At 45.7% G+C, this 25,305-nt stretch overlaps 1 protein-coding gene across 2 annotated transcripts in view; it reads left to right on the forward strand.

Annotated features, from left to right (window-relative positions):
- The window catches only part of ANK3 (ankyrin 3), a 387,324-nt gene that overhangs the window by 282,194 nt on the left and 79,825 nt on the right, over window positions 1–25,305 (forward strand). For both annotated transcript variants that reach the window (XM_026651166.2, XM_026651165.1), the window contains 3 exons: window positions 12,249–12,372; window positions 15,333–15,435; window positions 23,696–23,802. In XM_026651166.2, the coding sequence (XP_026506951.1) occupies window positions 12,249–12,372; window positions 15,333–15,435; window positions 23,696–23,802 (334 nt within the window). The remainder of the gene's footprint in view (window positions 1–12,248; window positions 12,373–15,332; window positions 15,436–23,695; window positions 23,803–25,305) is intronic.

Below are 25,305 nucleotides of genomic sequence, written 5' to 3' on the forward strand. Positions count from 1 at the left end.
GGGGGGAGGACGGCCAGAGTGCCGGGAGGAGGGCGGCGAGCCCGGCTGTGGCCCCTCTCTCCCTGGCGGCCGGAGCGCCGCGCTGCCCCCCTCCAGGTGCCGCCCCAAGCACCAGCTTGGGTGCCTGGTGCCTGGAGCCGGCCCTGACTAGAAGCCCTGCTGCTGCTGACATATCAAGGCTAACTGATGAGCAGGCAAGGAAAGTTGATGCAAGGGAAGTGAGCTAAAGCTGCAGCAGGGAGGAGGGAGCAAGTGGAAGGTATGCTGAGATGCAGTATCAGTACTTGCATGAAGCTCTTTCTTTATGTTGGCCCTTGGAGTTTCATTTTCTTTTTGGACTTGGGTAGGTGAAGACAAACTTTTCAATCTAAACAACAATTAAACTCCCAAAAAGGTGATCTAACCCATATGGTGAAGATTCCTATCTTGATGTGACTAGATGTCGCACAGATCAGCCCATCATACACTAGACCAGGAGTGGGCAAACTTTTTGGCCCGAGGGCCACATCTGGGTATAGAAATTGTATGGTGGGCCATGAATGCTCACAAAATTGAGGTTGGGGTGTGGGAGGAGGTATGGGCTCTGGGCTGGGCATGCAGGTTCCAGAAATGAGGAGTTCCAGGTGTGGGCTCCAGGCTGGGGCAGGGCATATGGGGTGTGGGGTGTGTGTGTGAGGGCTCCAGCTGGGGATGCAGGCTCTGGGTGGGGCTGAGGATGAGGGGTTTGGGGTGCAGGAGGGTGCTACGGGCTGGGACCGAGGGCTTTGGAGGGCGGGAGGGGGATCAGGGCTGGGGCAGGAGGTTGGGGCAGGGGGGGTGGCTCAGGGGTGCAAGCTCCAGGCGGCGCTTACCTCAAGCGGCTCCCAGAAGCAGCGGCATGTCCCTGCTCCAGCTGCAGGGACGGCACTTGGGGCAGGGACAGCATGCAAAGCGGAGCCCCCTGGCTACCCCTATGCATAGGAGCAGGAGGAGGGACATGCTGCTGCTTCCAGGAGCCGTGCGTAGCAGCCCCTGCCCCTGCCCTCCATCTGGAGCGCTGGAGTGGGGCAAGCCCCAGACCCCACTCCCCAGCAGGAGCTTGAGTGCCGGATTAAAACAGCTGGTGGGCTGGATGTGGCCTATGGGGCATAGTTTGCCCACCTCTGCATTAGACAGACACCCTTCTAAGTCATCAGAGTATATTGTTGGGCCCCCGGGGCACACGGGAGGATCTGGAGGATAACAGGATGCAACTAGGAAAGACCAAAACATTGCCATTCCTGAAAGTCTGTTGTTGATGGGGTTTTTTGTTTTTAAATGTTAAGAACTGAAGGAAGCTGTCTAGCTCCATACGCAATGTAGTTTTACAGCTGGGTAAAATTTGAGGAGTTTGATATTCATATTTATTCATACTTGTGTGAAGCCAGGTCTTTGAATAGAAAAGAATATGCTCCTCTGTCCTTTGTCACCTGTCCTTTTTCCTATGGAGCTGGACTGATTTTGATGGGAAAAATATATAACAAACTGGCTACTATCTGTAGTATCAAATGACTTCTAAATAATGTTTGTACCTATGTTTATCCAGGGATAATAAAGATGACATTTTCTTTCTTCATAAAACACAGTTTCAGTCTGTAGTGTAGTAGGAAAGAAGAGATGAAGGATACCAAGTTGTAACACAGCACAGAGATATTCAGTCTTCAGACTAGTTTTCACTAGATACTTCATCTCTTAGTGTTACTTCACCTAGTATAACTTTGTCTGAAAATGTATTTTATCCTCAGTATTTCTTCTGAGTTCATATTCCTTTCAAACACACTATTCTTGTCATCTGAGCCAGAAAGGATTAGGTTTCAGTATCTCAACCCAGTTTTATTATACACAGCCAGATTGAGTTTATTTCATCCATTTTACTTGAGTCTCCCACAGAATTAAAAGAAAGTGTGTAAAATTCTTTGGAATGACCATGTCCAACATGTAATATTTTTTTTATTCTACTGGATGTAAAAATGGCTATACAGCCTGATGGAAGTATTCTATCAAGGTAATCCAGCTCACAATTAGATTAGCAATGATACAGGATAATCTCTGAAGTACAGTTTCTGCAGCTCAGCCAGAAGAGCCATTTCAACATTCCCAGCTGTAAATCCCCTTGCCATTAACATGCAACTCCTGCAAATGGTGTCTTGAATCTCGACATTCTTGTCCATCTGTTGAAGTGGCAGGGTGCCTTCTCTTCACTTCTTTTCTGAAGGGCATATATACAGACAATAGTAGGTTTAGCTGGCCAATCTGGCAAACATAATGTCTTCTGCAGGAAGTCCTTTCTCTGTGCCAGTACTACTACATATCTGCTTACAGTGTATCATATCCATTCATATTTAGATACATTGAACACTGAAACAAAGCCTTTATTCTGGTTCCATTTTCCCAATTTCCTTTTCCAGTTGTCATTCTTGTTTGTTGACTGACCTGTCCACCCTGTCATCTTGAAGTTTGTCAAAAGCACCTATCAGATTAGTATCTAAGAGTGATACTTTGCCTTCAGGGTTTACATCATCTAGAAAAGCTCAAGGAGAAGGTGAGGTCTTGTCCCCATGTTTCCTGCATATTGGCTTGTGAAGTGGAACTGTCATTCGGGTGGGGAGCAATGCATGTTATCCTTATGCATGGGGTACATGTACATCCCCTGGGTGCACAAAGCCACCTGGGAGAGATTGTGCTTTCTGAGGTAGAGTTTATTCCTAATGCTTTCCAAGGTGTAATACAGCTCCATACTGCCCCCTATACATGGCTTTGTGCAAATCACAGTCCGACTCTAATGATATAACTCTGTATGTCCCAAGCACAAAATGTTTGTATCAATTATTAGTCCTCAGGAAAAAGTTTCCAAGTGTAAAGTACAAGATTTGGACCAAAAGATCTCTTCTCTACTTACTGGGGAAAATAAACCTTTAGTGATATGAACTATGTTTTCTCCATTATGGTTTGTGTAGTTAAAGTGTAACTGTCTCTTTTTTGAATATTTTTATAAGTATAAAGCTCTTTTTGTAGTTTAAACACAAATTAGAATGGACAGAAGTTAAACTATTTCATGTCCCTTGCCCCGGATGTAGGTCAACTGTATTCCTGAGCCCTCTGCTCCAGTAACCTACCAGGAGTCTGAATTCCTGATTGATTTTCCTCAAACATATCTCAAAAGTAATGTCTAGTAGAACCTGAAACAAGGTATTTACACAAATGGATACATATTTAAGAATTTAAACAGAGATCATGTAGATCCACGTGGGAAGATCTTACAACATAATGCATTGATAGGAGAATATTGCTACTTTTCCCATTACATCTAGTAGAGAAAAAAAATACTAGAGAAAGGAAAGTAATTTTTATTTAGGATATAGCTTGAAGCCATGAAAATAGTCATCCCGTTGTTATTAATCTGGCTCATTGGATTTACGTAAGCTCAGGTTTGTTTGCACCTGTTGCATCTTTTCATTAGCAAAGATTTTTACTTCATCAGAGGATCTGAGGATCAAAATTTGTCTTCCAAATAATACTCTGCATCACAGGATGGTACAGTAAAAAATATGTAATGCCCAGTACTTGCTGTAGAAGTTTGACCTCAGCAAATGTTTGTTTTATAATCAGAGTTGGGAAATAGTCTTGGAATAGTCCCACATGATTTCCTTTAGAGCAGGAATTAGTCAGAGCTCTTGACCACCTTCAAAATTCTATCCCTTACTGCAGAGGCGGATTTACAGTAAAACACCGAGTGCCCTGGCATGGGACCCCTAACGACAGGGGGGCCCAGGGCTGGGCAGCTGTGGGGGCAGAAGCTTGGTTCTGCTGGCTCCTGCTGCAGGCTTTCACCAGCAGCCAAGCTCCCCCACCCCCACCTCCTCCCCCGAGCCTGCTGCATTCCTGCCCCTCCCCCTCCCAGTGCTGTCCCTGCTGCCAAACAGCTGTTTGCCCTTGCTCCTGGAGGGGAGTGGAGGAGCGGGGCCACAGCACGCTCAGGGGAGGAGGCGGAGAAGAGGTAGGGCCGGGGCCTTGGGGAAGGGAGTGGAATTGGGGCAGGGCAGAGCAAAGGCGGGGTCCCCGCATTCCCCCTACACATACCCCCCCCTTGCCATGAGCTGCTCAGGGCAGGGGGCTTGGGTGGGGCAGGGAGCGCCCTCACAACCCCAGCCCACCTTCCCCAGCCCTGACTTCTGCACCCCCCTCACACACTCCCTGCCCTCCCTGACTCCTGCACCCCGCACACATACCCAGCTCCCCCACACCCCATGCCCTGACTTCTGCACCCCCCATATCCCCATCCCCACCCTGAGCACCAAATGGGAGCTCCTGCACCCCCCATTCCCACCTGCACCCCTTGCACCAAATGGAAGCTGCCCCAGGTAAGCACTCCACACCCCAACCCTGAGCCCCCTCCTGCATCCTAACTCCTGGCCAGACCCTGCACCCCAACCCCCAGCCCGCTCCTGCACCCTAACTCTCTCCCAGATCCTGCACTCTGCACCCCCAGCCCTGACTCCTGCAGCCCCTCACACACTCCCAGCCCTGACTCCTGAATCCTTCTCTCACACTTCCAGCCCCCTGCCCACCTCCTCCCCGGAGCGTGCCGCGTCCCTGTTCCTTCCCCCCCCCGCCAGTGCTTGCCACCACCAAACAGCTGTAGTAAGCTCTGGGAGGGAGGGGGGAGGAGCGGGAACGTGGCATGCTCAGAGGAGGAGGCGGGCCGGGGCCGGGATTTGGGGAAGGAGTTGATTGGGGCAGGGAGGGGGTGGAGTTGGGGTGGGGACTTTGGGGAAGGGGTTGGAATGGGGGCAGGAAGGGGGCAGGGCAGAGATGGAGTTGGGACTTAGCCAGAGGCAGAGGGGGGGTCAAGTACCCACCGGCGCCATTAGAAGTCGGCGCCTATGCCCCAACCCCCAGCCTTGCTCCTGCACCATAACTTCCTCCCAAACCCTGCACCCCCAGCCCTGAGCCCCCCCCCCCGCACCCTAAGTCCTGGCCAGACACCACACCCCAATATTTTTTTACATTTTTTTTATACAGCGCTCTTATCCAAAGCACTTTACAATAGGTAGCTAATGGTACAAACAATATTTGGAAAGATCATTAAGTGGTCCGCCGAGACCCTCACGGATTTTCAAGTGGTCTGTGGGAAAATAAGTTAGACTACAAAAACAATCAAGGTACCTCACTTTATTTTCATTTACTTCCTATTACTTATAGGAGGAGGATGAAGAAAAAAAGAATGAAAAACGGGGGCAGTAGGGAGATAAGAGAGAATGTTCTTTTTCTTGGCTGGGTCCCAAGGAGGGGCCCAAAAAATGAAGCTGAGCACAGGGCCTCACTAACTCTAAATCCGCCACTGCCTTACTGGTAGATTCTCCAGTGATGAGAAGTGTGCTTGGATGGCAGCTGATTTTTCCTGAAATGGCTCTGATGATTCTGAGGATCCTAGTAATGAAATGAGCCTATTTGTTTGCTTTGTGGTGCTGGGTTTTTACTGTATAATGTGACCAGACTATGATCTAGAATCTTTGTGTGTGAGTTGCGGATTTTAGATGTTGGTTTTTTTCTACAAATAATCAATTTTATAATTATAGACCCTCCTAATAACAAAGCAGAAGTAAAGCTCTGCTTATAAACTAGAGAGTAAGGGTAGGGTGACCAGTCGTCCTGTTTTTAAAGGGACACTCCCGTATTTAAGCCTTCCTGCAGGCTTCCCGACTTTTTCTTAAAAACGGGCAAATTGTCCCATATTGTCTGTCTTCCTCCGCCCCCATCAGTACTGGTGAGTCCTGCTGCTGGCTGGATTCCTGCCCACCAGTGGTGAGTGCGGGGGGGAGGTCCAGTGGCTGATGACGGGGGTGGGTGTGCAAGGCTGGTGGCGGGGCAAAGATGCAGCGCGGGGCCATCTGCTCCCCCTGCCGGTCTGTCAGCGCAGTCCCTGCTGCATGCTGGCTCTCAGCCAGCAGGCAGGGCTGGCTCTAGGATTTTTGCCGCCCAAAGCAAAAACAATTTTGGCCGCCCCCCACCCCCGTTTTTTAATTACCCCACCCCCGGCCCTGCCTCAACTCCGCCCCTTCCCCAAATCCCCAGCCTTGCCTCCTCCCCCCAGGCTCTCAAGCCTAGGAGGAAGGGAGGGGGAGAAGCGGCGCCCGCGCCGCGGCCACTCGGAGTCTCCCCCTCCCTCCCAGGCTCTCAAGCCTGGGAGGGAGGGCGAGTAGCAGCACGCGAGCGGCAGCAGCAGCGGAGGTGAGCTAGGGCGGCCGGGGCACATTTTTAGGGGCGGTATTCTGGCGCCGGCCATGCCGCCCCTAAAAATGTGCCGCTCCAAGCACCAGCTTGTTTTGCTGGTGCATAGAGCCGGCCCTGCCAGCAGGGCCCTGCCCCCGTCCTGTTTCTGGCTGGCGCTGGCTGCATGCTGTGAGCTGCAGTAGCTGGTGTGTGTGGGCAGGCTCCAGGGGGTGCCTGGTTACGTGTCGCCTCTGCTGCACACCCATCAGCCCTTTACAATCGCCCCCTCTAGCTGTCCTCTCCCTGCTTTGCCCCTTCACCTCCCTCTCCCACTCCACTGTTCCTCCATATCCCTTCTGTGGGGAGCGACCTGCTCCCAGCGCTGTGTGGAGAACCAGTCCCTGGTTTGAGCGCTCAGCTCACCAACAACCTGGCTGACAGGCTCCTTCCTTCCCCCACTACCTCTGGCTAGGCCGGCGCCCCGGGAAAGCCCAAGACCCTCCAGACTGGGGCGCTAGCCAGGAGGAGCCAAGATCTGCATGTGCCAAAGGCCCCGCACAGCGCTGACAGGAGGCAGCCTCTCCACCCCTCGGCTAAATCAGCTAAGCTTTGGAGTGGCGGTGGGGGAAAAGTGATTTCCAGCCTGTTCATGCTCTGAACCTGCAGGCTCCACAGCAGCCCCCAGGGCAGGGGCTTAGCATCCTCTTCACCCTCCTCCCCCCCTCCAGGTCCTGCCCACAGGGAGCGCAGGGCTGCTCTATCCCCTAGGCACCCTTCCCTGCTGAGCCACCTCTTCGGCAGGATTCACTAAAGCCCCTGCAGTCAGGTTCCCTGGGCCCAGGGCTGGTGCAACCACTAGGCGAACTAGTCGGTCGCCTAGGGTGCCAACTGGTTGGGGGCGCCAAAAAGCGGTGCCCTGGCTCTGCAGGGAGGAGCCACCTTCTGGAGGCACTGGAGAGCCAGAGCGTCGGCTTGCAGGGGCAGCAAGCCCCAGCCATGGAGGACCCGGCGCGGCGCAGAGAGGATCAGCAGCCCTGCAAAGGCGGGGGCGCCGCTAGCGGGGAGCAGCCGCACGCCCCCCCCCCCCTGCCCCGGCTGCGGCCCCGGGCCCCCCCCCCCAGGGGGCTCCTGCAGGCTGCAGCGGATGCATGCGGGTGGCGGCCCCCGTGCGCCACCCGGCTCCTCCCTCACCACACTCGGGCTCTGCGGCTCCCGGGAGTGTGAGCCGCCGCCACTGCTGCCCCTCCCGGAGCAGACTTAGGGTCCCGTGCCCTGGTGGCGGCTCACATGCCCAGGAGCCACAGAGCCCAAGCGCGGCGAGGGGGCAGCTGGGGGGCGCACGGGGGCCGGCGCCCGCATGCATCCGCTGCAGCCTGCAGGAGCCCCGGGGGAGGGGGGTGCTGGGCCGCAGCCTGGGCAGGATGGGTGGTGGGCCCCGCTAGCGGTGCCGCCGCCTTTGCAGGGCTGCTGCCCCCCTGCACCGCGCCAGCTCCTCCATGGCTGGGGTTTGCCGCCGCCGCAAGTGGGATGCTCTGGCTCTCCGGTGCCTCCGGAAGGCGGCTCCTCCCTGCCAAGCTGCTGCAGCGGCCCAAGCCTGGCAAAGCCAGTGAGTGGACTTGGAGCGGGGGCCGCCGGGGTGGAGTGGGGAGGGGAGGGCTCGCGGGGGGGGGGGCTGTGCATCCTCCAGGGGAGTTCAGGGGGCAGGGAGGGGGAACCTGGTCTGGGGAGCAGCCCCTGGGCATGGCTGGCCCCTGGGGTCTATAAAGGCACATTGGGATTTGCCCCTCAATGAACCGATGTGCAAGGGGTGGGGGGGAATGCAAGGTGGACGTTTTGTCTAGGGCGCAAAATATCCTTGCACCAGCCCTGCCTGGGCCCTGGTGCACAATGAAGCCTTAGGGCTTAACCCCTTCCTGCCCGTGCTGTATGGGCAGGAAGGGACAAGCTGCTTCCAGGTGGGGGGGAGAGGAGAGGACAGATGAGAGCTGCAAAGACAGGGACCAGGTCATCCCTCCCTTCCTGCGGTTGAAGCAGCTCCCGTCCCATCCCTCCCACACAGTGCCGAAAGGCTGCTGCTGGCCACATTCCGGTGTGAACCTGACAGAAATCTGGGGTGGGTGGGGGGAAATGTGACCCTGCATGCCCCCCCGCCATGTTGCTTCAGGAAGATGTGGCGCCAGGTACCAGGAGAGGCGGGTCCGTCCCAGGGGCCCAGCCAGGCATGGAGGGTGAATAACACCAGGCAGGGAGGGTTGGGTGGGTCGGTTGGTTGGTCAATCCTGCTGTGTGAGAGAGGTGTACGTGTGTGTCACCTCTCCCTTTGTGTGTGTGTGTGTGGGGGGGGGAGGTGTGTATGTGTCACCCCTCCCCATGTAAACCCTAAAGCCTTAAAGATAAGAAGATAAAAAGAATCCAACAAGGCAGTATTTCTTTTTAACAGGGGCTCAGTCAACTTGATAATATGAATGTTTGTACTGCATAGTTTTGATTGATTGCCATTGAACTCACTTGAATATCAGACAGTAATTTTACTAGGTGTAAATATGGTCACCCCAAGTAAGGGCCTCTCCCACTTTCCTGCTGGTCAGCTCTCTCCACTCTCCCAGCAATCAGCCACTCCCCTGAACCAACTCTGACTCCTTATCTTCCAGAGCTGCCTCTCTCGCCTCCTACCTTCTCCTCACGGTCAGCTGTTTCCCCCCCCCCCCCCCCCAGGTGTGTATTTCAGTTTTCTCTCTGATCATTCTCAGCTGAATCCTTCTGATTCGGAAATGGGGCTCTGGATCTGAGCACCCTTGAATTTGGGAAAAATTCAGATCTGGATCCAAACTTTGTGGCTATCCCTACCTATCTCTATAGTGGGGTTGAACCAAACTATGGGTTCCAAACCCCCCATCAGTGTAGGAAAGTTTAGTACCTGCTCCGGATCCAGATTCGAACTCCTTTGCTTGGGGCCATCTCTCTTCTCAGTAAGTGAGTTTATACATGAGCACATGGCCAGGGGAGACCTTTTAGTGCTTGACAGTCTGGATGGCTTTGCCAGACCCGAAAAGTTGAGCTGTGGCTGGGAAAGTGTTTGTAGCTATGTGGCTATACGCTGAGGATTAGCCGCAACTGATGACGCCCTTTGAAGGCTCTGTAACTAGCACTGCAAGGCATCGCATTTTGATAAGAGTGGAGCCTTCGGGATCTAACCCTTCATGTTTGATTTTCCCCTGCCATGCGCCTGTCTCCTTCTCCGCCATTCTGCTGCCAGCAAGACTGCGGCTGCAGCGGGGGAGGCTCAGAGCCCCCCCGCCGTTGTCTCGCCCCACTCAGGCTACTGCGCTGTGCTCCTCTGCTGCTCTGCTCCGGGTGTGCTCGCCGCGCAGAGAAAGGGATTAAAGCGCCCACGCAGAGGCCTTTGGAGATCACCATATTGCTCCCTTTCACACCGCTGCATAGGCACCCCGAGTGGTGCAGCAAAGCAGCACAACACACACTGTGGATTGGGAGGAGGGGAAGGGGGAAGAGAGGGGGATTATTTTCCAGCTGACCCAGAGATTCCACTCCCAGCCACCCACCCATCTCCTGTTTCCTGCGGCTCTCTCGTGGTGGCAGAATGACATTCCCCCTCCTTTCTCCCCACCCACCAGAGACGAGAGGGCTGTGTTGCAGACAGCCAGGACCTCGGCCATCGCTGGCTACTACTTGTCTTGTTGCTCCCTGACAGGGGCTGAAAGATTGCACTGCAAGGTTCTGGTTAGCGCTGGAGCCAGATTTTCCTCCAAGCCCTCGAGTCCGCTTCAGAGCTCAAAGGCAACCCCTTCCGCCCCTTCACCTGAGAATAGCCATAAAGAAGCGTCTGTCGTATCTGTTGCCTGCTTAGCCGAGATCTAAAAAATCATCTCAGTGGCACTCCCTGGTCCAACCAACACTTTAGTGTATGTACCTTTGTCTCTTAGCCCTGTGTTTGTAATGTCGCATTAATACTAGTTCAGCTGGAATCTCCGGCCAACGGAGTACTGTGCCTAGCTCCGTTTTCCTTGATTTTAGGCAGCCCCAGTCAGTACTGTGTTACATGTTTAGCCTCTGAGCCTTCCCTTGGTGTCAAGTTACAGAAAAGCTACACCCTATCAGTACCCCTATTTACATACAAATAACTCAAGTGCTTGCATTTATGTCGCCATTCAAGAGGCTTGCCAAAGAAGTTTTAATCCAATCAGAAGAAGCTTTAAAAGGATGTCTATAGAGTGATTAAAAAGGATCTTAACTTCAAATAAGTTGTCATTATTTTTCACTTTGTTTCATATTTGCAAAGATTTTTTTATCTGAGTTGAGAGGACAAAGATACATATTTCTTAAAATACGTACGAAGAGATCAAGGTGTTAAGAAGATCTCAGTTGTGTGGAAAGTGAATATGACCCACAGGGATTAGTTTGCTTGTGCTGGTTTGGAGATTAACTCCTAATCACTGCTTAAAGACTAATAGGACTAATAGGAATTCTTGGAAACATCAGGAAAAAAAATCTTATAGACCAGACTGGTGAAAATGGCTTTCCAAAACAGTAAGACTTTTAAAGTTAAATTTAGTATTTAATGTTTTTTCAGAATTTTATGCTCTATGATATATTACAAACATTTTAGCCTTTAAATTGTTACTTAAAATAATCTCTGTTGCTGCGTTGCAGTAGAAAGTTGATCTGTTTATTTTGTCGTTTGCAAACAGTAGCTGAAAGGGTATTTTTAGAATTGATTGGTAGTTTAAAAACAGAGCTCAGTCTGTGGTTTCCTGAATTAAGTGAATGGAAAGTCTAAACTCTACTGAATGAAGAAATTGGAAAAATATAGCTGAGGTTTATGAATCAGTCACCTTTGTGAATGCAACATGTGAACTCTTTTCTCTTTTGTGCAACTTTTATGTACTCAAAAACGTGTTCAACAAGAAAAGGGATAGAGTTTGAATTTATAAATGTAATAAATTTAGCTACAGTGCTCTGTACTCTATATTATAGAGAGGACAGGAAAGAAAATCCTAAAACCACAAGGGGCATATTTTAGACCTGCTCTGTCACTGCTGGAATGTAGTTTTCAGTATGATGTAATGGTGTTCAGATGCACTTAGTGAAAGCAAGTTAGTTAGTTAACCCTTTCTAACGGTACTGTGTTCTTTTTAAAGAGCAGCTTTTATTACTTTCAGTTTTCCTTTTTACAAATTTACCAGGTTTTTACTTCACAATTAATATCTAGACAGCTGTTAGTTCATATATATCTAGCATTGTTGAAATTAGCACAGTCATTGGGGTGAATTTTTAACTTCAGATTCTTAGTAATTCAAGAATAATTTAGATATATGTTTTGCTCTAATCTATTCTAGTATTAGTCATGATGTCACTCCCCCATCATATACAGTAATGAACATTCTTGACAAATGATTTACTTTATCTTAATAAAATGATCATACTGCTAGGAACCTCAGCATATATTAATGTAAAAAGCATTAAGAAAAATCTAATACTAATTCAAGTTTGTAAAACATTTGGGAGAAAATCAAAAGAAGAGGTGGGCCTGGCCTTCCATTCAGTGTCCATTCAAACATGCTTCACTCTTCAATGCGAGTCTGCAAACAGATAATGACTAAAAACTGCTATTCAAGATTATAGAATGACTTGCCTTTCATTCATCTTCATGTCTTTTTTTGTAAGGAAGGGGCAAAGACGTTATGCGGTGTTAAACCCATAGAGAGAGGCTTAGGTTGCAAGAATAATTGGCTAACTTCATTCCTGGTATAACTCTTGAATCAGTGGATTTATAGTATCAAGAACTTTGGCCCCTTATACTAACCACTTGTATAGAATTTTTTTCAAACCTATGCAGGTGGTAGATAATTGACATTCTGCTATGGAAAAAAACCTCTGGGGATGTGATGTGATTGATCACTTGTTGGAAAGCAGTGGAAGGATATTATGAATTACTGAACACATGAACATTTATGATACATGTAACTTCTGATTTCAGTTTGCTTTTATCCTGGCAGGTGAGGATGCAATGACAGGTGATACAGACAAATATCTTGGGCCGCAGGATCTAAAAGAGTTGGGAGATGATTCCCTGCCTGCTGAAGGATACATGGGCTTTAGTCTAGGAGCCCGCTCTGCCAGGTATTGTATTTAATTTTTATACTTCATCACAAGTACACTCTGTTTCAAATCCAGTGCATTTTTTCACACGTTACCAAATTCAGTTTTAAATAAAAAATGGTGGATGCATGTTTCAGCAATCTGATAATCCATTATGTTTAAAATATACATTCATTGCTGTTTGGTTTTGTATTGTTAATTCATGTTGGCTTCATTGTGGCAATGATACAGAAAATTAATTGTTCATTTTTTCTAGTATCCACTCATGCTCTAGAAATATAAAAAGTGCTTCTTTTCAAACAGCTGGTAACCTACATAGAGCATCTGTCTAAAAGCTAATACAGACCATCTAGCAAAAACAAGCTTCTTTCAGTCATTAGCACATGTTTATATATTCCCTACTGTGCCTGCTTTATCAGATGAATGTAAACACCATAGACTAAAACTGGAAAAAATGAATGATATTCATTTGGCTATATCAATACATTTGTTTCTTTAAAAGTGCAAATTAAGAATCAAATAGAAACATTCAATATAAAAATATTCCAAAAACAAATTAAATTTTTACACTTTTATTGTTAACCCAAATCCATTACCCTATTTCATTTGCTAGGGAATAAACAGATTTCTCGTTAAGGAAAATAGGTCAATATTTCAAAACATATATTACAGAACACTGTTGATTTCAACCCTTGTGTTTCTAGCACAGATGTTTGGATTGTTGAAAATTTTTGCTAAAACTTATTGCATTGTACAATTTGCTTGAAACAAACAAAGCTGTATGCGTAGAGATTACTTCCACAGTTGTGGACTAGCAGGGTGTTTACTGATAGTTGAATTATTTTGAAGCTAATAATTAAACCTCACAAGCCAGAGCCCTGAGGACTTTTTCCTATAGTTTAATGATCTGTTGTAAAAAGTTATTTCATTGTCTAACAGTGAATGGCATCTCCCATAAGGTAAAGCTTGATGTTTATTTTTCACTCTTGTTTGTTGTGGCTGCATTAGATATTGAAGCATGCACTTTGACTTTGCTCATTTAGTAATGCTCTGTATTCTTTTGTTTTGCTTATAATCCTCAGGTAATGTAATAAATGTTATATTATAATACATCTAGAAGGGATCTTAAAGTACTCTTAAAAATAGTATATGTGTTAGAAGATAAGCAAAATTACTTTTACAGGAAAATCTAATAGTTTTATAAGGTTAAATAACATAGTTAACAATCTTAATTTTAAAATATAAGTTATATTATGGACAAAGCCCATCAATACACTGTAGTTTCAGTATGTGGTAAATGTTCAAGTACATAAGTGGGGGAGAAGAGAATGCAGGTAATGCACAAAATTCTGCTCTAAGATCTCCATGATAAATGTCAACTGTTACTCTGCTCTTCCCACCTGTGTAACTTCCATGCAGGTGAGTGGAAAAGCAGAATATCCAAGGTGAGATCTATCATCTATATCTAAGAATGGAATTGTACCTCCTTTTTTTTCGCTTGAGAGAATTCTAAGGCTTTCATACTTCTGATTTTAACAGCACCATTATTCTTTGTTTCTGTGTAACTCATTTTTACATCTGCATACGTATATGTTATGCTCAGAGGAGACAAATATATAGTGCCTTTTTGTGTAATTTATTGCATTTAGCAAAAAGCACACTGACTTTATCCTATTATTGATTCTGAGTGTAACATTAAGAAAAAAATACATTAAATATGTCATCCAGCCATAGCATTTTGCTTTTTCCAGTCTGATTCCTCGCTTTCTATTTCTCCTGTTTCTTTTCCCCTATAAATTTCTTTAAATAGTCCTAAAATCAGGTAAGAAGGCATGACACCCTCATGACTTTTCTCTGCTATTGCCATTGCTCATTTTCATTTTACTCAGCATTGTGAAGTGGCATGCCTTTTTGTGTTTAATATTAGAAAATATTCTTTTTTTATGGTGACATAACAAATATGACACGATTTCTTTACAGCCTTTATAATTTAAAAAGTTTGATTAATGTATGCTTATAATAATAAAGGTTCCAATTCTGATTCCATTAAAATTAGCAGGGTGCAGTGTAATGAGAAATTTAATGAATATTTTGAGGAACTTAGAAAAGTTCTAGTAACAAGTACAGGGTGCATGTAGTAAATTGTAGAGCTTTACATTGAAAAAAGATACTTGTTTAAAATCATATTCATCTTTCTAGATGCTGTTTTTTTGTTTGAATTTGTTTTTAGTCACCTAGCAAGCATGTCTGAACTTGTAGCATGTTTTCTAACACATACTATATGTATCTTCCAGGGCTAAATGTAATATGCGCACACATTTATTTTCTTTAGTCACAGCATATTTGGATTTGTCATTCTTAATTTCCAAAGTGTATAACATCCGCAAAATAACACCAAAAACTAATATATTTCCTCACTCTTTAATTGTGAACAAGGAACCTTTTTTACAAATTACTATATTTTTAACTAGTGGGAAAATGAATAAATAGGGTTTTCATAATAAAGTTAAAAGTAGCTCAGCCCCAAAAAGCTGAGACAAACTCTGAAAATGGAACCAGTTTAAGACCCTGATCCTGCAGTTTGATCCGTGTGGGCAGAGCCTGCACATACACAGAACCCCAGTGAGGTCAGGATCCACCCGCATGGATTCAATTGCAGGATCAGGGCCTAAAAGTGTTTTGGACATTTTTCAGAGCTAGCATAAATATCTGAATATATTTTTGCATAGATTTAATCTCAATCTGAACAGCAAAGCAATAAGCAAGCATTCCTTAGGACTATTGGTTATGAGTATGATAGAAAAGAAAATAACATTGTAAAAAGTTTAATATTCAATTTTTTTAGTGTCTCATTTATTCTTCTTCAGAGATTATGTATATTTTATCATCTTTTGCATTTCCCTGGAAGTTGCATGTATTAATTTGTTTTTGTTCATCCCATTGTCATCTACATGTTCTATGGTAAATTGTAAATACAACAGCCTCCGCTCCTTCAGTTCGGATAGGTCCTACACTCTGAACAGAAGTTCCTATGCACGAGACAGCATGATGATTGAAGAATTGCTGGTACCATCAAAGGATCCGGTATGTGCTTTGTACCACCTCGCTAGTATTTATGTTTTATCTATATAAGGCCACGTTCTTCAGTCTTTTTACAATGCTTACTGAGACCACTACCATGTCCATTAACCTGAATGGGGGAAGAAAGGGGTTGAAATAAGGACTGAAGGATTTGCTCCATTGTGGGCTTGATCTTGCAAGAAGCTGAGCACTCTGGTCCTGATCCAGCAAAGCATGTAAGCACATAATTAACGGTGAGCATGTGAGTAGCCCCGCTGAAGTCAATGAAACTACTTGTGTAGTTAGGCATGCCCTTAAATGTTTTGTAGGATTAGGGCCAAAGTACTCAGCATCTTTCAGGATTAATTCCTATGTCCACATGTGTTATTGCAGCCTTTTTATGCAGTAATACAAACCATGGACAAAGTTCTGCCCATTTGTGCACTTGTGGGATGCCCTTGATGTCCCTCACATGCATCCAAAGGGAAGAATTTGGCCTTGTGTTTATGATGAAGCTATTTTCACTAACTTTTAACATAGTTTAAAAGTTTGTATAATGATTAATTCAACAAAAGTTGAATCTAGAGCTGCTTACGGTGTGGGAAAGAACTTATTAACGTTAACAGAGGTTATAACTAGATGCTGTTCGCTTTGTTTTATGAGTTCTCAGAATTTGCTAGACAGACTTTTAAAAAATTTAAAATCTGACTGATTTATTCTAGTAAATTAACAGAAAAGCTATAGATTTGTTCAGAAGTTGAATAAAAATTTTCATGTCAGTTTTGGGGTAAAAAGATAGCATCGCTGTATTGTGAATTATCTTCATAATACTTGAGGTCTGATCCAGCAGATTTTTATTCATGCACTTAGGGTGAAATTGACCCCAGTTCAGAAGACTAGCACATACCACTTAAGTCCCACTTTTGATTGTTAAACAAGTATTAAAGGAGGTTGTTGTGCTTCATAAACCTACTGTGTATTACAAAGGAGAACTAGAAAATGAAGCATAATTTATCAGTAATTGTGTCTTAGATCTGTTGTGAAGAATATTGGGTAGCTGTACTTTTGAGGCAAACTCTGTTCTGCATATGCTGTCACAGACTCTACTTTCTCTAGAGGATCTCACACAGGATTTAGTTCTTGGATTAAACAACAGCAAATCTGGAGCTCTCATTAATGCTGATACTGAGCAATACTGTAAAGCATTGGTCTCCAACCTTTTACACCCAAGATCACTTTTTGAATTTAAGGGCAACCCAGGATCTACCTCGCCCCTTCCCTGAGGCCCTGCATCTTCCCCAAAGCCTCGCCCCGCTCACTCCATCCCCCCCCCTCCCTCCATCGCTCACTCTCCGCTACCCTCACTCACTTGCACTGGGCTGGGTTTGGGGTTTGGGAGGGCTTGCAGGCTCTGGGCTGGGGCCGAGGGGTTCGCAGTGTGGGAGGGGGCTCTGGGCTGAGCCTGGGGCAGAGGGTTGGGGTGCAGGAGAGGGTGAGGGGTGCAAGCTCTGGGAGGGTGTTTGGGTGCAGGAGGAGGCTCCGGGCTGGGGCAGAGTGTTGGGGTGCAGGGGAGGTGCGGGCTCTGTGAGGGAGTTTGGAGGCAGGAGCTGGCTGCTTCCGGGAGTGGTGTGGGGCCGGGACAGGTAGGGAGCCTGCCTTAGTGGCTGCGCCACTGGAGATCATGATCGACTGGGAGATCATCTAGGATTGACCAGTCGATCGCGATCAACCGGTTGGTGACCACTGCTGTAAAGGCTGTTTTTCATGTCTAACCTTCATTTTTATTATTTCAATTTTGTAATAGCGAATACAATTCACTGCAAGTAGAATTTTGTGCCCTCTAAGATAGAGGCCAGGCTGGGGTCTTCCTGAAAATCTAATGGAATGTTATTTTAATTTAAATTTAATTGCTCTTAGGATGTTTGTTATGACCAGGAAAGGATCCAGAGTTTGATTATTATTGTAAGTTTGGGAAGGATGTGAATCACTGTGATGATAATCAGACATTTGATTCCAACTGCACTCTATCTATTTCAATTACAACATAAAAAGAATGTCCATTCCAGGTTCTTTGCACCATTGACAGATGATTAAAAGCATGATCCTGTCATGATGAAAACAACAGTAACAAACCAACATTTTTCTGTATAAAAGAAGTCACTCCAACAAAATCAGAATTTCCCATCATGGTTTCTGCAAAACTCTCTAGTCCTGAAATACAAATCCTCACCTTCACCTGACTCACCTCAAACCTCACCCCGCCTCAACATCTGCCAAAATCAATGGGCTTAGGTCAACATATTTGGGCTATTTTGGCTGCAGTGGAAGGAAGTTATTCTGAGGGCAAGGGGCCCACAAAAAGAATATCCTGCTAGCAGTTGGCATACCAGTGGAGTTCCAGATAATCTCTGCTGCAGCAGAAAAAAAGTTTTTGTCTCAGGAATACAAGCTACAAAGAGCTTTATAGGTCCAAACTTACACCTTAAACTCCACCTGGAAACCAACAGAAAGGCAGTGCAGAGTCTGAAGTATTCATGCTGTGTGCATATGCTGAGATACAGCACTTAGCAAAGAGCCACATTCTTCTGCAGCATCTTGCTGTTTGAGTGCATGTAAAGGGTAGTCCTATGCAGAGCTCATTACCATATTATAATTTTGCAGTGAAAAAGGCATGAATTACTGCATCAAGGTCTGTACTTGACAGAGAGGGTCACAGCCTCTTGGATGGATGCAAATGGAGAAAAACCACCATAGTCAGTTCTTCCTAAGATCATCTAGGAGCAGATGAAAATCAAGAGCCATCCCAGATATGGAAGTTTAAAAATCAGTATGTAGCAGCCCTGATTCTCGGCATTGAGTGGTGGTTTCTTGAGAGAAGTTTCTGAAGTCCTCTAAGACCAGTTGGACCTTCTCAATAGTGGCCTTGACAATCTCCACCAACATTGGGCCCAATACTTCCCTGTTAGTCTTCATCAACTATGAAAGACATGGGTCCAAAGCACCATGTGCAACACCATCCTAATACAAGGAGAGAGTTCAAGTCTCTCTTCCTTCAGGATCCTGTTATGCTACCACAGATGTAGACAGGTCGATCGGAATTGGAATGATTTTCTCTTCAGAATTATTTACTTCACAATGGCAGGCACTCAAATCAGCCTCTGGAGAAGACAGCCTAAATTAACCAGTCTATCCACTATGTAGGACTTCACAGTTGGTTACTGAATCTCTCCTGTTTGGGTAAGCTCTCCTGGGAGAAAGGATCACAATTTGCTGCACCTCTCATATCACACAGCAAGGCCATGCAGTCACGCAACTAGCAGGATTACTGCCTTTAGGAGCAATCAGTGAAATTTTGGCAATGCACCCTTGAAACCCTGCTGCTGATAAGGCCACCCAATACAAGATGAAGAGAAGCAAAGATTCTGAATAGTGTTGGAGACAGGATTATAGCAAAACACAAGCGGTTATGAACACTAACATGTTTCCAGTGTAGTGGGCCATGAAGCTCCTAGGGATGCTGTACGTACAGTTTGTCGGAATTGTGGGAAGCAAAGATACTTAGAAAAGGACTCTAGAGCCCAGGTGGACAGGCAATCCAGACAGATTTCACTCGATGGGAAGATGATGACCAGTGGTGGTTAACAACATATGTCAGTATTGGAACCAGCACTATTTAAACTGCAGACAGGAAGCCTGTTAGCTCCACCCTGTGTAGGATAACCTTGTGTGTCAATCGGGAGCTACTCAGGATTTAAATTGATATGGGAGCAGTACTTTGAACTATATTGCTTATTCCACAGAAAGTTTCTGGGAGGTCAGCTAATGAAACAGATATGGTACTAACATCTTCCCAGATAAGAGACTGCAGCTAAGGGGACATTATGGTGTCAGTGCAGTTCCATGACGAGTGAGTTGTACTCCCTTATTACTGAGGCTAGAAACCTAGCTTTTTGAGGACGGGATTGCCTGGCGAGATGAAGATCTTTGTCTGTATGTGGGGAATGGGAAAAGATTTTTTAGGGGTTAAAGGCATGTGATTGTTCTTTGTATCAGGGAAGGGTCAATTGAAAAGGGTAAGAGCCAGGTTACAACTGCAAAAGGGTACACAGTGCAAATCCAGTACCAGCTGGGTGAATTGTAGGCACTGCAAATGAAGTGACATCATCTGTATTGTTCACTATTTTGTGTCCGTGGTGCAGAGGGTTCTATTTGCCTTTGTGGACATTTCAAATTTTTGATGACCCACCAGAGTTCGATCAACAGATGCGTGCTGCCTAAGACCTGTGTGTCCAGCTAACAGAAGGGACAGCATACCAATCTGATCCTCTCTCAAAGTTATCTGCAGGCAGACCTGGCCGCAGGATCTAAAATATTGGTGGCTGTAAATACTTCCAAGAGATCTGTTTTGAGTGAATCAGATTATCTACTGTAGGTATCTGCAGTTTTTCAGAAAATAATGGACCAGACAGTAGAGATCCTTTCCCTGGAGTTTATTTGGAGAATATTCTGATTACTGGACAAAGCACTAGGAAACACTAATTATATTTGCAAGCAGTCTTACAGGAGCTCTGATGGGCAGACTTGCATCTCCATCCAGGGCAATGTGCTATTTTGGGGACAGATTTTACTTAGGGCATAGGGCAATGGGAAAAGAAGTGGCAGTGTGTGTAGCTCCTTTCTTCACAAGTATGATGGAATTGTGGCATTTTCTCATCTGCTAGTTTACTATGGCAAATTTTTATGCCGGACCTATCTTCCAAGGTATATGCTGTAATGGAGGATAGAGCTCCATGACACTGGTCCCCTGAGTGCCTGCAAGTATTTAAGCTAACAAAGGGGAAATTGCTAACTGCCCCTTTTTTGACGCACTTGTCATCAAATCTTGGCTTTCTCCCTATTTTTGGCCTGCTATGTTTCACCAGTGGGAGTTGGTCCGTGATTTTTCCCCATTGGGATGGGACAGTAATTTCACACCATTTCCCCCAAAACAGTGGAAAAAATCCTTGTTCCTGTTGCCTCCCACACATTACGTTAAATACACAAATGTTGGGCTATTTCAGTTCGCATAATTTTGAAATAATAATCTGTCAGATTGGGGTTAGCTAAATTTTGTAACTAAACCTCAAACTAGACCATGAACCTTTTGGGATTTACCTTAATTTAGCTTTTATACCTGTACAACCATATGATAAATCATTATGTGGTTGTTTTTTTTAAAGTCACATAAATCCAGGGTAATAGAAATTGATGGGATTGGCATTTCCACATGAACTTGAAAGTCAAGGCATCCTGATGCAAATTTATCCTCTCCGTGGAATATGGAAGAATTACTAATGCCCTGTTGAAAAGGATTAGAGAAACTGCCTGCGTTAAAAGTTAATTTGTCATTCTTGTACAATGGCCTGGCTAGCATATTGTAGGTATTCAACACTTGCCATACTTTAGCATGCTACATGCCCATAATTATTGTTGTCTGCTTACTTGAATCATTGCACCTGGTTGTCTGAAGTAAGTGTTTTACAGAAAAAACAGGCCCTAATAAAAGAGCTAATCGAAAAAAGAGAAAATCAAAAACTATGTCTGATGTACATTTGGACAGATGACAGAGCAAAGTTGTACCCTGAAGATCTTTAAACATGCTGTGAGGATATTGACTTTCTTGAAAACAAAGCCAAAATTCAAGAAACATTTAAAGAAAAAAACATTGAAAATGAGTAAAACGAGGGATGCAGGTTCTAGCCTAAAACAAACACTTACTGGTTGTTTATCTTGTGAAACCTTCTCAGTGGAGGACTTTCATATGTCTGTGCTGGTATTTGTTGGATTTATGACTAGAACTGATATTCCCATTTAAAAGGATTCGTTTTTAAATTACCTTTAATGACAGTATATAAAGGTGGAACCAATGCATTATTCCCAATGCAGAAATGTTTACCATCTCAGTTTAGATTTGAGTAATTTGTATTCAAAGCAGTTCATGAGATTAAGGTCTAAAAAATGTAAGATAAAAGATCAGATGTGTGTGGTCAGAGAGTATTTGCTATCTTTATTCATGTTTTGGGTACAACCAAAAATACCTTATTTACAAGAAGCACTAAAATTTTGAGAAGAGTGATCTACCCAACCTAGACAGGCTTTTGGTACTGAGTGACAAGCACATTGACTTAGATTGTTCTCTTGGAGTGATGTCTGAAAGTGCTTCCTGCATGTTTTAGTGGCATTCACCTTACTTGCATTCCTCTCAGGAAATATCCCGATGCAGTATTTGATGATTTAAACAGTATAACTGGTTTAAAAAAAAAAGTTCAGCCGTGATGCACTTCACCAACACAATCCAAAAGAATCTATGGAACCACAACATGGCATTGTCCCCAAAATGCCTCTATATGGGATGGTGAAAACTGAAATGAGTTACTGCCCTGAAGAGAGAGTTCTTTTGAGTTCTACTTAATTCCTGCAAAAAGGACAATTTCCCTCTGTGATGCAGTAATACTTTAGGGGCCCAGCTGAAAGTCTGTCAGTGTTATTCTAGTGTGATTGACTTATCAATATTTGAAATTCAATTATGACTAGGGCTTCGTGTTTGTCACGGAAGTCATGGTTTCCGTGACTTCTGCAGCAGCCGGTGCAACTGGCCCGGGAGCCACCTGATCAGCTTAGGCAGCCCCTGGGCCAGTCGTACCGGCTGCTGCTGGGGCAGTCTCGCCCCACCCCCCAGCAGCAGGAGTTTGGTTGTGGGGGGGCTGGGGGTTGGGGTGCGGGACTCCCCGGAAGAGCGACAGGAACTCCCCTCCCTCAGCTCCTAGCGCCACGTGCTGCCTCTGCCCGCAGGCACCGCCCCCGCAGCTCCCATTGGCCGCAGTTCCGGGGCTTAGGGCAGAGTGGAGGCAGCACATGGAGCTCAGGAGCCAGGTAGGGAGCTTGCCCCAGCCCTGCAGTGCCCCCAGACTGCACCCCCCTCCGAGCACCTGCGGCATCCCCCGGGCCATGCCCCCCCAGCACTTGCAGCGCACTCCCTCCTCCCCCGAGCACCCCCACACACACCCTGAGCACCTGCGGCACCCCCTGGGCTGCGCCCCCCCCAAACACCCACGCACCCCCCAGCCATCTCCCCCCTCCCAGTTTTAGTCAGAGGTATATAGTAAAAGTCCTGGGCAGGTCAGGGGCTATGAATTTTTGTTTAGTGCCCTATCCATGATTTTTATTAAAAATACTCGTGACTAAAACATAGCCTTAATTATCACAGTATGGGGCTAATACTGTGCAGAGTTAAACAGTGTTTAAGTGTGTGAGTAGGGGGAACAGCCTTCCATAAAAAATTCCCAGGATAACTCAAGCGATACAGAAAGCAAATACCACATCCCGCCATAGGTTGACACACTGACGGCCTGATTCTGCAGTTCCAACGCAAGCTAAACGTCCAATTAAGTCAATAGGAGCTTTGCACAAGTAAGGATTAGAAGCAGAGCCGTCCCTTGGGTACAGCAGATCAGGGTGACCACTCCGGGCCCCGCGCTTTGGGGGGCCCCGTGCTTCGATAACATCGTGATGAGGCGGGTGGGCGAGCGGGCTGAGGAGGCGAACGGAAAAGCGAGAGGCAGGCTGGTGGAGGGGGAGAGGAGGAGCCCCCCTACCAGAACTTCATTCTCCCCCCAGTGCCTCCTGCCTGCCAGTGGCCCTGCCGATCAGCACCTCCCACTCCCTTCTGTGGTCAGATGTTTCATGGCTTCAGGAGGCGCTGGGGGGGGGAGAGGAACCCGGGGGGGGGCGGAACTGGGCGGGGAAGGGGCGGGGGTGGGAAGAGGCGGGGTAGGGGTGGGGCCTTGGGGGAAGGGGTGGAGTGGGGGTGGGGCCTGGGCCTTAGAAACTCAGCGCCTATGTTCTGGGGCCTGCACCCCCCTAGGGTTGGCCCTGGTTACAAGACAACCCTAGGTGGATTTCCCAGGAATTTTCTGCACAAACAAACAATTTTCCATAGCTTTTTCTTGACCTCGCATGTAAATACAAATTGGACAAAAATGTGCGAGAGAGAGCTGTAATTAGGGATGCAGCAAAAGCAGAAAAAGAGGAAACTGAAAGTGCTGTAGGATTCATTTAACCTGCTTTGAGAATTCTGTGTTTCCTAGGTCAGTAATTTGCAGCTGCTAGAGCAGAGAAATGTCAGTAGGAGTGTGTGCAGAGGAAGTAATTCTAACTGTAAAATGACAGAGTTGAGATGTGCTGTGCAGAAATGTTTGACTTTTTCATGTTGATTTTAAATATCTGTTTGTTTATCTCTTTGAAGCACCTGACATTTCCAAGGGAATTTGATTCTGATTCTCTCAGACATTATAGCTGGGCTGCAGACACCTTGGACAATGTTAACCTTGTCTCAAGTCCCATCCATTCTGGGTAGGTCATTTAACAGATTTCCTTTGTCATTAAGTGTGAAACTGTACTGTTATGTGGACATTATAACCTACTGAAATTGCTGGTAATGGTTCCAGTCCTACACCAGTTAAAGCCAATGGCAAAACTCTTGTTGGCTTCAATGAGAACAGGGTCAGGCCTAAAGGAAATCAAGAATTACATAGAAAGAAAGAACTTGTATTTCAGCCTTCCACAAGGTTTCATCTGAGAAGTGGGCTTGAATTTCTGAGACAGGCAGGGATTTAATCAAAGGCCTCTCAATAGTGTTAATAGGAGTTGTGAGCTCAAGTCTTGCATCTCATCATGAAAATTTTCCTTCATGCTTAATTTCCTAGGTACAAGGAAAAGCTGAAATCCCACAGGGAACTTCCTGTAATAAGCTTGTTTTGCCTTTTCTGTTGCTTATGCTTTGCTTTTAAATGTTTTAGGATGATTTTAGTTATGTTGTATTAAATTGTTCTAAATATGAAATTAGAGATACAATGTTATGCTTCACTTGCTGTTCACTTTTCCTATAAAAAATGAGAGCTCGTAATTTAATCTTTTAGTTTATTTGCACCAACCCTTCCCTTTTCCCACCCCACCCCCCAAAAAAAATTTCTTTTGACGTTAATTACACAATTCACTACCAATAAAGCATCACTATTATTGCAGTGTTTCTCAATGGTACCACAAGTAATTGAGAGATGGGTGATGTTTGAAATGCATATTGTAGAATTTTCTAGTTAAAAAGTATAAATAACCAAAGGGAATTCTGTGTCACACATGATATCCTAATATCAATATTTGTAGTAAAATTTTCAACAAGAACAAGAAACAAAATTCTGTATTCCTTTTCACTGATTTCTGCTTCCTCCCTCCTCACACACATACATTTTATGACTAGCTTCATAAACCCATTTTAAACCAACAAGCTCCAAGAGATTCAGAGTTAAGGGTAAGGTCCTAGTTCAGCCAAGCACTTAAGAATGTACCTAAGCAGAGTACAAATATAAAAGATGAGGACTAACAGGTAGAATTTTAGGTCCTGATCCAGCAAAGTACCTGAGCTTGTGCTTAACATTGAAGTCAGAGCTTCAAGGAGATTCAGCTCTAAGACTAAAAATTTACCCATTAGTATTGTTATTTTAGCTGAAATTGCCTTCCTGCGCAGACCCTAACAATCATGGACAATTTTGCATGGGCTTGATCCTGCATTCCTTGCATATCTAAAATTCCCAGCCATATCTTAGAGTGTCCCTCTACAACTCCATCTGCAGAGCACTTGCCAACATTGTGCTCCCAGATTAGGGAGAGCAAGGCACAATCATCTCCTGCTTGGCTATCCCTTTTCCCCATGTACACATATTCAGAAGAAATGATCTAAAATTTGTCCCATGTTCTTAGTTCACCAAAAAAAAGGGGTGGGTGGGAGATTTTCATGTGCAAGTAATGGAAGATCTAGCCCCAAATCACCGAACATTCACAAAGGAGGGAATTATGGCA

The sequence above is a fragment of the Terrapene carolina genome, unplaced genomic scaffold (genome assembly GCF_002925995.2).
Source record: "Terrapene carolina triunguis isolate 2854851 unplaced genomic scaffold, T_m_triunguis-2.0 Scaffold95, whole genome shotgun sequence".
Taxonomy (NCBI): domain Eukaryota; kingdom Metazoa; phylum Chordata; order Testudines; family Emydidae; genus Terrapene; species Terrapene triunguis.